This window comes from Jaculus jaculus, chromosome 17, assembly GCF_020740685.1.
Source record: "Jaculus jaculus isolate mJacJac1 chromosome 17, mJacJac1.mat.Y.cur, whole genome shotgun sequence".
Lineage (NCBI taxonomy): Eukaryota > Metazoa > Chordata > Mammalia > Rodentia > Dipodidae > Jaculus > Jaculus jaculus.
In genome coordinates this window covers 19,108,625-19,120,608 of record NC_059118.1, presented here as the reverse complement: position 1 = coordinate 19,120,608, position 11,984 = coordinate 19,108,625, and the positions used below count along the sequence as shown (strand labels likewise).

The following is an 11,984-nucleotide window of genomic DNA, read 5'->3' as shown; positions in this document are numbered from 1 at the left end:
AGGGGGTAGAAAGATCACATGAGCCTCAGGGTGGGTGGGAATAGCCTCCCCTAGCCCCGCAGATTGGCTTGGTCCCCACAATGAATACCAATAACCCTACCAAGGAAGACCCTTAGCAGAATTAGGGCAGAGGGGAAGATTTTTTTTTTTTAAATCAATTAAAAAGATCTGAGTTCAAACAACGCAGCTTTTACATGACAGGTGTGAAATGTCTTTGTCTTCATAACAATGGGGCAGTAGATAACTCCCACTGGAAAGCTAGCATCTCACACAGGGACCCTCAGGCTGAGCTGTCCAGGTATCCTCGGTCTATTCATCCCACCCCCATCCCTAGTCCAAGAAACTGGCTTCTTACTTACTCAGGAGGGGCTGGCAGGGATCCACTGAAAACTGTTCCCCTTCCTCCCCCCAGGAACCTATAGAGAAGTGGGTCTCCTTGAATCAGTTCTCATCTTAACCACTTTTTCCTTTCAAAGCGTTTTGCTTTCAGCTCTCCATCCTGGGTGGGACATATGGAGACTTGTCTGCCCTGGGGAAAGTCTAAGCATGATCATCCAGGCCTCCCACACTGCAAGCAGCCTGTCACCTGTGCTCTGGATTTTGCAGCCACCCTTTCTGAGAGAAACCTGTTGGGCCTTGTAGGGGCGAAGAGGGATAGACAGTGCTGGCTCTCCAGACAGCCTCTCCCTCTACCCTCCCAGCTCAAGGGTTTGGAGGTGGTCCTCACAGACTCTATAGTTCTTCAAGGTGCAACTGGTAAACCAGGTAGTTTACAACTGTAATCTCGGCCCTTGGAGATACAGACAGACATATTGCTGTGAATTCCAGGCCAACGTGGTCTATACATGGAGTTAGGTCGGTGAGCTTGAGAACCATGGAGAGGGTTAAAGTAAGAGCGTGGATGTCTAATTCCAGGTGGAGTCAAGCTTTGGTTCAGCCATTCGTTTCCTAGCAAGACGTTTCATTCCCTAGGACTTTATCTTATCTGCAGAATAGCTGCTGACGATCAAATGTATCAAGTACTCTGTTATTAGAAGACAGTGGTGCCATTGTTCTGTTCCCTTACCTCTCTGACTCTGGCGCCAAATTACCATTCTTTATTAGAACCCTGCCTCTCAGCATTCGGGGCGGGGGGGGGGGCGGGGGAGGGGGAGTTCACCAAGCCAGAGACTGGGCTGTCTGGGGATCCATGGCCTCTTTGCCTTACTTAAAGTCGTGAGTCACTGCCCCGACTGGTGAGCCACTCAGAAGCCAGAAGCAAAGCCGAGACTTGCAGGTCTCGCTAGATACAAAAGGTGGTGTGTGTGTGTGTGTGTGTGTGTCCACTCTTGCAAAGAAAATGTTCTTTCCTGAATTCTTTTGGCTGCGGTGGCCCCTTGGCTAGACCTCAGTGAACCCGGGCTTAGATCTCATTTCTGTGGTCGCCCTCTGCATTCCTCGCCTCTCCCAAACTCTTTCCCCAAGCCTCCACCCTAAGCCACTCACCGCCCCACAGCCCCAATAGAGTCTCCATTCAGACGAGCCCCAGGAGGGAGCGGTTGCACCCAGACAGATCGCCTTGCAGGCGCGACTAGCAACGAGGACAGACAGCCCCCGGTCCCCACCCCACGCCGGCTCTAGTTCCACCGTGAGATAAGCCGGGCAGGCCTATCCCCCGCCACTAACCACCCCCCCAAAAAAAAAAAAAAGAACCAAACGCCGGAAGGCAATCTGAGCTGGAGTCGCTGAGCTACAGCACCCACTGTTCCTTAACCACCCCCCCACCCCCAAAACCAGTGACCTCTCGGTCCCTCCCCGCTCGGTCACGTCAGTTCAGGGTCCGCGCACTGCCATTGGTCCGTTCGGCCCCTCTCGCTCCACCTCCCGCCCTGTCATTGGTCGGTTGGAGAAGCCCCGCCCACTTTCCCTGGAAAGTTCTTGGAAATCTGTCAAAGGTGTTTCCTTTCACAGCCCCAAGGCCCCCGGACGCCCGCGCCCCGTCCCCCGCCCGCCCGCCCCTCCCAACCTCGCTCTCCGGGGAGGGGCCTCGGCTCACCGCACACGGCCCGCGGTTCTAGGAAGACGCTGCTTCCCGGAAGGGCTGGGACGGACGCAGGGGACAAAAGATTAGGAGGCGGCTGGCCCCGCCCCGCCCGCCCCCCCACCCCCCAGTCCTCCCGGGCTGCTAGCGCGCGCCCGTCGCCAGCTCAGTCCCCTGCCTGCCGCCCGGACGCCCCGGGACCCTGAGCTGCGTGCACCCGTTGGGCTCTTTACCGCCACCGACTCCCCCCCGCCGACCCCATTCCCAAGCGGTCGCTGCCGCCAGGACATGGTCCTTTGCGTCCCGGGGTAAGTGTTGCTCCCTCCTCCCCAAGCCTGCCTGCGCGCGGGAAGCTATGGGAAAAGAGAGAGAGAGCGCGCCCAGGCCTCTCTGGCTGCAAGCTTTTGGGAAGGTTTGATTGAGCTGGAGATGATGGAGTGTGAAAAGACCTCGGGGTGTGTGGGGGGGGTACGGTACTGCTTGGGGGCCGCACCCTCATAGGCACCCTCTGTGAGTAGGGAAACTGAGGGCTGGTATGTAGCAGGAGGAACCCAGGGTAGACTCCCCACTGGGTTCTCAGGACAAGGTCTGCTCTACCTTAACTTGTGGACTACCCTTATCTACTGGTGACCTTGAGCCAGCCCCTAGACTCTATCTGTTCTGTGTCCCTTTCTCCATCCCAGGGTGACAAAATTCGGCCTTCTTTGGGAAACCAACCTGCGAATATCTTTGACTCCCCAGGTGAACATTTGATTACAGAAACTCTTGGGAGACCCCCTACAATTGCCCCCTCCCTCTCCTTCAGCCCAGACTGAGGTCCCAATGCGATAAGGACTTAGGCTCCCACCTCTCCTTCATGCTTTCTGAAGGCATGGAATAAGGAGTAGGACGATAAACATTCTTGACCTCAGATGACCCGTCATGGCACACCTGTCCACCCTGGGCTTTCAGTGTGCTTTTGAGCCAAAGGTTTGGGGGCTCTTCACCAATTTGGTAGGAACTGGAAACTCCAGTAAGACAGGAGATAGGGAGAGCCTGGTGGTCCAGTGATAGCTCTTATCAGAACAGGCATGGGCACAGTGCCAGGAGAGAGAGAGTGGAGAGGTGAGGTTAGGCTGCAGGCCCCTTGCTCCCATCTGTCATGGGTCCGGGGAAAAGGACTCAGAGGTTCTGGGAAGATTTATTTCTCCCTGGTTGTCTCCAGCATGTTCCTTCTTCCTCTGAATTATGGGGTTCCTGAACATAACTCACTGCCTTCCCCCTTGTGTCCCCTGTTCTGGGTCCCCTCAGCTTCTTTGACTTTGCCTCAGCCAAGGATCCCTTGGAACCTCAGAATCAGTGCCGAGTGTGGGGAAACGAGGTCTTTAACCATGCCCCCGTATCCCCCCCAACACACGCACAGCCACAGAACAGTTCCCTCTCTCCAGGATAAGAAGGCAGAGGTTCCCAAGTGCAATTTTGCTAAGGGGTCCATCTCCCCCACCCAAGGTTGAGTTCACCCCCTGCAGGACTTACTGGCTCGGCTCCAAGGCAGGCGCACACAGGCCTGAAACACAAGGTCCTCGCCCCCACCATGATAATGACATGGTGGTAGACACACCCCTGCCTAAATATGCAGTCCCTCCCCAGCAGCCAGTGGTGATCCACATAGCCATTCCACACCCAGACATGGTACCAACCTCAGAGGCGCCCACACCCACACGTGGCACCACATGTGGCTTAGAGGCCCTGCTAAACCTTTGGGTCCCGGCTACCCCCAGAGACTCCACACTGACCGGCTAGCTGCCCACATACTCCCCAGAAGGTGCCTAGACCAAGCTATGGGCCCCAGCAGGGAGGTCACCTCAAAATTCTGCCTCCAGCCCACCAAGTGGGATTCCAGAGCTTCCATAGCACAGGCTGGGCAGGTGTGGAAAAGTCCTTGGCAGGTTAGAGTGTGCTAGAGTCGTGTGGCCCTTTCTCCTCAAGTGGTCATAGGGCTATGACCTTCGGTGTGTGGCGTACACTCTCAGGTCTGAAATCTCTGCCTGCTGACTGCCCCCAGCTCCTGCCCACCTCTTTGGCTTCATAAGCAATACCTGGCACTGTACCCAAACTGTCATCAGTGCTCGAAGTACTTGCCCCCAGTCCCTTTCATTGGCCTAGCAGACAAGCTCAAGAGCAAGCAGGCCCGGCTCCCCCCATAACACCATGTACTTTTATGGCTTTGGGTTGTTTGTTTCTTTTTTCGTTTTTCGAGGTAGGGTCTCACGCTAGCTCAGGCTGATCTGGAATTCAGTATGTAGACTCAGGGTGGCCTGGAACTCATGGTGAGCCTCCGACCTCTGCCTCCCGAGTGCTGGGATTAAAGGCGTGCGCCACCGTGTCCTGCCTGCAACCTTGGGGTTTTGATTATAACAGTGTTGCCTTCTCCAGCCAGTGTGGGCAAAGCTCATGTTTTGTTGTTGTTTTGTTTTTTGTTATTTTGTTGTTGGTTTTTCTTTTTTAGAGGTAGGGTCTCACTGTAGCCCAGGCTGACCTAGAATTCACTTTGTAATCCCAGGTTGGCCTCGAACTCACAGTGATCCACCTACCTCTGCCTCCGAAGTGCTGGGATTAAAGGCATGCGCCACCACGCCTGGCAGCTCTAAAGCCCAGCAGGGGACTAGACCCAGAACTGAGGCCTGGAGATCTATTTTGTTAGGATTGAGCAAGGCCCAGCTGTCTCTCAGGAGGCAGAGCCAGTACCTGTCCCCCTCCCAGGAAAAAAAAAAAAAAAAAAGCTTAGAACCACCAGCTGGGTGGCCTCCCCTAGGAGGATTTTGGTCAGCTCAGTTCCCCTAACCTCAGCCCTCTAGGAACATGGTGTTACCAGAACCCCTTAGGCTCAGGTCGAGGCTGGTAGGTACCTCATCAGAGAGAAGGAGAAACTAGCCCAGAGAAAAGCAGGCTGTGTACAAGATCACAAATCCCTCCCCAGCAGTTTGCCAGGGTAGATTCTGGAATGTGGGGCAAGTACCCTGCCCTTTGGTGGGAGCTCATATTTATGAGAGGTGAGGGGCCCACCCCTGCTTTTAGAGTCCACTGTCCATCCCAGGCCCTCAACAGAGGGAAACAGAAGCCAGGATGGGAGTCTGACATGTATGGAAAGGGGCTTGTTTCAGTCTCAAAGACCTAGCCAGTGTGAACTGAGGTCCTTCCAATAGACACTTCTGTTGGTGGGAAGGTAGTAGGTAACCTTAGCCTTTCTGCTGTGATCTTAGGCCTCCTTGAAGGGCTGGAGAAATGGCTCAGCAATTAAAGGTACTTGCTTGCAAAGCCTGATGGCACAGGTACAATTCCCCAGTACCTACATTAAGCCAGATAAAGCAAGTGACGTGTGTGTCTGAAGTTTGCAGTGGCAAGAGGCCCTGGCTCGCCCATTCTCCCCTCCTCTTTCTGATTACAAATAAATAAAAACAATTTATAAAAGGAAGAGCTATGGGGGGAGGGTATTACCATGGGATATTTTTTATAATCATGGAAAATGTTAATAAAAATTGTGAAAACGACCAGTGGTGTGTAACGAGCCCATCTCAGGCAAGAGGACACAGCCATGCAGCAGACAGGTTCCCATCCTTGTGGTTGGGACACTGGAAATGCTTATAGGAAATAATCTATGGTTTGGGTGATACAACATAAAGAGATGAATCAGTATTTAATAAATGCAAGAGAGGACTTAGCAGTTATAAGGCACTTGCCTGCAAAGCCAAAGAACCCAGGTTCAGTTCCCCAGGACCAACGTAAGCCAGATGCACAAGGGGGCGCACGCACCTGGAGTTCATTTGCAGAGGCTGGAGGTCCTGGCATGCCCATTTTCTCTCTCTCTCTCTCTGCCTGCCTATTTCTATCTCTCTCTGTCTCGAATAGATAAAGTTGTTTAAAAATAAATGCAAGAGAACAGAAGAGAATCTTTCAGAAGGTGTTCTGCAGAGTTGGGGGTGCTCAGTGGTAGAGAACTTACCTGCCATGTGTGAGGCTCTTGGTTTGACCACAGCACTGAAAGGAGGAGGGAGCAGATCTGGATATATGGGGTGGGGGAGGCAATTAACAGACTGGAACAGAAATGAGGAAGACATCGGACTTCCGCTCACCGTACTGTCCATCCGTTCGCTCCAGGTCTTGTCCTTTGCTGGCTGTGGAGCAGATCCGGCAGCGGCCCCTACAGGCCCAGTCCCTGGAACTGCCTGTGCCAGTCATGCAGCCCCTGCCTGCTGGGGCCTTCCCAGAGGAGGTGGGAGAGGAGACCCCAGTCAAGCCAGAGAGTGAGACAAAGGTGCTAGATCCCGAAGAGGATCTGCTGTGCATAGCCAAGACCTTCTCCTACCTCCGTGAATCTGGTGAGTCGTCGTTGGGGGAGGACAGGCTTTGTTTTGGGAAATATGTGGTGGGTGGGGCTGAGCTCTTTGGCTTTTGAGTCTGATTTGGGAGGCATGGTCCGGCCCCATGTGTGATGGGAGAGGTATGCCCTGGATTGTTGCCTTCAGCTTATTTCTGCTATGACCAATCCATTGACCCCCCCCCCCTCCACTTTGCCTAGGCTGGTATTGGGGTTCCATTACAGCCAGCGAGGCCCGGCAGCACCTACAGAAGATGCCAGAGGGCACATTCCTGGTACGAGACAGCACCCACCCCAGCTACCTATTCACCCTGTCAGTCAAAACCACCCGCGGCCCCACCAATGTGCGCATCGAGTACGCGGACTCCAGCTTCCGCCTGGATTCCAACTGCTTGTCCAGACCTCGCATCTTGGCCTTCCCGGATGTGGTCAGCCTTGTGCAGCACTACGTGGCCTCCTGTGCTACTGACACCCGGAGTGACAGCCCCGATCCTGCTCCCACCCCAGCCTTGCCTGCGCCTAAACAAGGTGCCCCTGGCGACCCGGCGCTGCCTGCCCCGGTGGCAACCGCCGTGCACCTGAAACTGGTGCAGCCCTTTGTGCGCAGGAGTAGCGCCCGCAGCCTGCAGCACCTGTGCCGCCTCGTCATCAATCGTCTGGTGGCCGACGTGGACTGCTTACCGCTGCCCCGGCGCATGGCTGACTACCTCCGACAGTACCCCTTCCAGCTCTGACTGGGCCGGGCACCCCGCTCAGCCTCACACGGCCACATTCTGGGGGGAGGGGAAACCACAGACCCCAAGCTGGATTTGGGCTCCTGCTATCCTTCCTTCAGTCATCTTGGTGCCTGCACGCATGTGGCAGCTGGACCAGAGCGCGCCAGCACTGTGGGGGTGGGCGGGATTGGGGAGGAGGGATTGCCACACAGGTTGGAGGCCCGTGCCTCCAGGTGCCCTGTGCCTCCGTTGTGACAAACCGTGTGTCGGGACAGAGAGACAGGCAGGACCTTGTCTCGCCTTGTAGGCTGGGTTTGGGCCTCCACTGATTTGTCTAAACTGTGTAAACTGAATTTGCTACCTGAACTGTGGACACTCTCCCAGGCCTGGTTTCTCAAATCTGCAGGATGGGGCAGGCCCCCGACCCAGCCATGGAGCAGCCAGCCTCTGTTTCCAGAAAGATGACAGTCGGGGGGGAATTGAACTTGATAGTGCCTCTGGAGGTGGGGGAGCCAGCCAGGCTGGAGGAATACACACAGTTATACAGTATTTATTTATTTATTCTCGTTGGGGCTGGTTGCCAGGATGACCCACCCCCCCTCTCTGCCCTGAGCCCTGGGTGGGTCTTCCCTGTGGAGAACCCCATCGTGAGATGCATTGCTGGACTCAAAAGCATTTTTGAATGTCTTGGCCCTGACCAGCCTGCCTGTGCCCACTGCTCTTCCCACAGTCCTGGTTTGGGAGGGTAAACAGAGAAGAAAAGAGAGCCCGAGCCTCGGTCCCCAGCAGAACCTGTGCTCGCCCCATCTCAGGGTTGTGCCAAGGCTTCACAGAGCTGGCCTCGCTGTGACACGGGCCTTGAGGACAGCCTGTGTTGGGACAGCAGGAGGGCCGGAGGTGCTGGCTCAAGGGCTGCTGTCAGCTCTCAGCTTTCTGCCCCCGGGGAAGGTTCCTGCATGTGAGAGAGGGAGAAATGTATAGCTGGTGAGACTTTATAAAATAATTATCATAATGCAAAAAACCTAATTTGGTAGTCTTTTTCTTCCACTGGACTTTTCTGTAATGACAATAAAATACCTTCCATTTGGGAAGCCCTCAGTGGGGCCTCTTGAATTCTGTACCCAGTTGGTCCTATGATGGTCTGGTTTCCTATCCCAACCAGGTGAGGCTTAGGCTGAGCAAGAGGGAACAGCCATTCTCACTTTCCCTCTTGTTCGCCCCAGGAAATGAGAAACAGGAGGTCAAGGCTCGTTGGCATGCCTGCAGGGTCACTGTCCATCCGTCTGTCCGTCCGTCTCTCTGTCCGTCCGTGCTATTGCTTGGGTGTGTGTGGAGGGGTGATAGGGGCACAGGACCTGAGAGGTGTATAAATAGGAAATACCCATTCAAAGTGCAAATGGAGAATAGTGTGGGCGAAGGTGCTCTGGTCCACTCCCAGGAGCAGCTACTTTTGAAAAGGAGCCAAATAGAACTCAGGCCAGTCCCTGCGGGGGGGGGGGGGGGGGAATGTCAGAGCACTGAGGTGTGACCGGGAAGCCCGTATTCCTGGCAAAGCCTGAGAGGACTTGTTTCTGGGCATCTGCATCAGGGATAGTAACCAGTGAGCTGGTAGCATCTGACCTAGGACGGAGATATCAAGAGTCCTTGCCCAGACTGGCTGGGGCCAGGGGGAATGTCAGGATCTTGCACTGACTTGGGGACACCAAGGCTACTGCCATCCTGCTGTGGCCTATACTTCTGCATGAGGGCATCACAGGAGAGGCCCTCCTTGACTTTGCAAGTAGCCTTCCAAACCTTACTTTGGAAACAGTTCAGGATGTTTTGTTGGTACAGAGACCATGAGAAGTCACAGATTAGAAGAGGCAAACACTAATGGATTGAGAGCAGAAAGTGATATGGAGTGACAGTGACGTGTTGATAAGGAGGATGCCAGAAAAGGAGATAAAACAGCCGGAACAAGAAGGCCCCAGGCTCCTGGAGACACGAGGTGGTTATGGCATAGAATAGGGATGACATTGGGTAAGAGTAAGAGGTGGATGAAGGAAGTAGGGTATCTTTACTGGGAACTATGCCCAGAGCCAGCTCTCCAATCTGACACCTCTGCAGTTAACTGGTGCCAGCTTGAGCCTTTGGCAGTCTGTGAGGCCACACAGCATGCGTCTTTTGGGTCATCGTGACCTAGCAGGGTCCTTCCTTTAGCCCAGATCTCGGACTCTTTGTGGCTTCCAAAATACTCGCCCTTTGATCTGATTCACCTCAAGGGTGAGTAGTAGTTTACATGGAAGGGCCAGAGGCAGGTTATTCCTTGGCTGGTGCTACAGCCTAGAGGGATAGCTGCTGTGGCAAAAGGAAGCACAAAATCCTTCACTGTCGGGCTGGAGAGATGGCTCAGTGGTTAAGGTGCTTGCCTGCAAAGCCAAAGGACCCAAATTCGATTCCCATATAAACCAGATGCACAAGTTGGCACATGAATCTGGAGTTTATTTGCAGTAGCTAGAGGCCCTAGTGTGCCCATTCTCTCTCTCTCTCTCAAAAATAAATAAAAATAAAATATGTTTTTTAGGCTGGGCTGGAGGGATGACTTAGCAGTTAAGGCAGTTGCCTCCAAAGCCAAAGGACCCAGGTTTGATTCCCCAGGACCCACGTTAGCCAGATGCACTAGGGGGTGCATGCGTCTGGAGTTCGTTTGCACTGGCTGGAGGCCCTGGCATGCCCATTTTCTCTCTCTCTTCCTTTCTCTATCAAATAAAATGAAAATTTTTTAAAGCAGGCGTGGTGGTACAAGCCTTTAATCCCAGCACTCAGGAGGCAGAGGTAGGATTGCCATGAGTTTGAGGCCAGCCTGAGACTACATAGTGGGTTCCAGGTCAGCCTAGGCTGGAGCGAGACCTTACCTCAAAAGCCAAAAAAAAAAAACTTCACTATCCACAGAAGAAGATGTTGTCCCACGGTGCCTGCCAGACACAAGGATGGAATGAGTGCTGTGTACCCATGCCACCCTCACCATAACCCTGGGAGTGGGGTCCAAACACCACCCACAGAAAGGAGGAAATGAAGGCTTTGGGGATCAAGGAGTAGCTGAGGCCAGTCAGAGAAGAGGCCGCTGAGAAGAACTCATCCTAACTGCCTATCTGGCCCTAGACCTGGTCCACAAGAGAAAGACAGGAAGCTGGGATTGTGTTTTCTTTTGTTTGTTTGTTTGTTTTTTACTAGTTGCTCTTGGACACTGGTTTCTATTCCCCTGTCTTTCTAGTGGAACTACTGGTCTGACAGAAGGCCATGCCCAAAGGACCAGCTCTTTCCTAGGGAGGGACTGATAGCAACTGATTCCTGGCTTGCGTCTGGGGGGGGGGTGTGTGGAGTGCGCATGTGTGTGTGCTCAGGTGCAGAGGCCAGACAAGAACACTAGGTATTCTCTTATCTCCCTTCTACCTCATTTCTGTGAGACACAGTCTCTTCCTGAACTTGGAGCTCACGACTTTTCTGTTAGGCTGGCTCTCCTCCTGTCTCTGCCCCACTCAACACTGAGCAATGCCTGGCTTTTTATGTGGGGGCTGGGGATCAAATGTGGATCCTCATACTTGTACAGCAAGCACTTTTACCTACTGGGCCACCTCCCCAGCACCTGGCTCAGCCTTTTTAAAAAAATATTTTAGGGCTGGAGAGATGGCTTAGCTGTTAAGCGCTTGCCTGTGAAGCCTAAGGACCCCGGTTCGAGGCTCGGTTCCCCAGGTCCCACGTTAGCCAGATGCACAAGGGGGCACATGCATCTGGAGTTCGTTTGCAGAGGCTGGAAGCCCTGGCGCGCCCATTCTCTCTCTCTCTCCCTCTATCTGTCTTTCTCTCTGTGTCTGTCGCTCTCAAATAAATAAATAAATAAAATATTTTATTTTTATTTATTTATAAAGAGAGAGAAAGGTACAGAAATAGGCAGGTAGAGAGAGAGAGAGAGGGAAAAAAATGGGTGTGCCTGGGCCTCCAGCCACTGTAAACAAACTCCAGATGTGTGCTCCCCTTGTGCATCTGGCTTACGTGGGTCCTGGGGAAATGAACCTGGGTCCTTTGGTTTTGCAGGCAAATGCCTTAACACTAAGTCATCTCTCCAGCCCTCAGCCTTTTTTTAAAATGTCTCTCTACAGTATGAGTGGCAATGCCTGCCTGGGATAGGAACAGTAAAGGACACATCACTGCACAGCCCCCCAGACTCATCAGAGACCTAAGCCTAACTGAGGCCAAAAATCTTATAGAAAGGCCAGCCGTAGTGGCGCACACCTTTAGTCCCAGCACATGGGAGTCAGAGGTAGGAGGATCGCTGTGAGTTCTTGGCCACCCTGAGATTCCATGGTGAATTCCAGGTCAGCCTGAGCTAAAGTGAGACCCTATCTTGAAAGCAAAAAATCTGCTAGACAATGCAGTTCCCCCTGGGTTGTCCTAGGTCAGTAAAAGGAGTAAACCCTGCTGGTAAGGAAACAGGGTGGGACAGGAGGCATGCGGAGGGAACAAGGACCTTGCACAACACGCAAACAAGTAATTGATTTTTTTTAAGTATATTTTTATTTATTTATTTGACAGAGAGAGAGAGGATGGGCACACCAGGGCCTCCAGCCGCTGCAAATGAACTCCAGACACATGCGCCACCTTGTGCATCTGGTTTACATGGGTCCTGAGGAATTGAACCTGGGTTCCTTTGACTTTGCAGGCAAGCACCTTAGCTGCTAAGTCATCTCTCCAGCCCCAGTAACAGATTTCAACCCTTTATTGATTGAGTCCTTCAATACACTTCTCAGCCACCAACTGGGCCAGACTCCATCATGGCCCTGGGGGACACAACAAGGGATGAGACAGACATGAAGAGTGCAAGAGAGATAGTGAACAAGTAAACAAATGTTCA

The 11,984-nt window shown here is 53.3% G+C and overlaps 1 protein-coding gene across 1 annotated transcript; it reads left to right on the top strand.

Annotated features, from left to right (window-relative positions):
* The first annotated feature begins 2,159 nt into the window (after positions 1 to 2,159).
* Cish (cytokine inducible SH2 containing protein) lies at positions 2,160 to 8,213 on the top strand. The gene is made up of 3 exons (XM_004664286.2): positions 2,160 to 2,328; positions 6,158 to 6,378; positions 6,579 to 8,213. The coding sequence occupies exons 1-3, from the start codon at positions 2,309 to 2,311 to the stop codon at positions 7,109 to 7,111; spliced, it is 774 nt and encodes a 257-aa protein (XP_004664343.1). The 5' UTR covers positions 2,160 to 2,308; the 3' UTR covers positions 7,112 to 8,213.
* Positions 8,214 to 11,984: the final 3,771 nt, after the last annotated feature.

Bases quoted from the DNA above. Each gene is read 5' to 3' on its own strand.
- Cish (XM_004664286.2), top strand. From the start codon at position 2,309: ATGGTCCTTTGCGTCCCGGG. The intron at 2,329-6,157 runs GTAAGTGTTGCT...CGTTCGCTCCAG, and splicing joins ATGGTCCTTTGCGTCCCGGG to GTCTTGTCCTTTGCTGGCTG. The intron at 6,379-6,578 runs GTGAGTCGTCGT...CACTTTGCCTAG, and splicing joins CTCCTACCTCCGTGAATCTG to GCTGGTATTGGGGTTCCATT.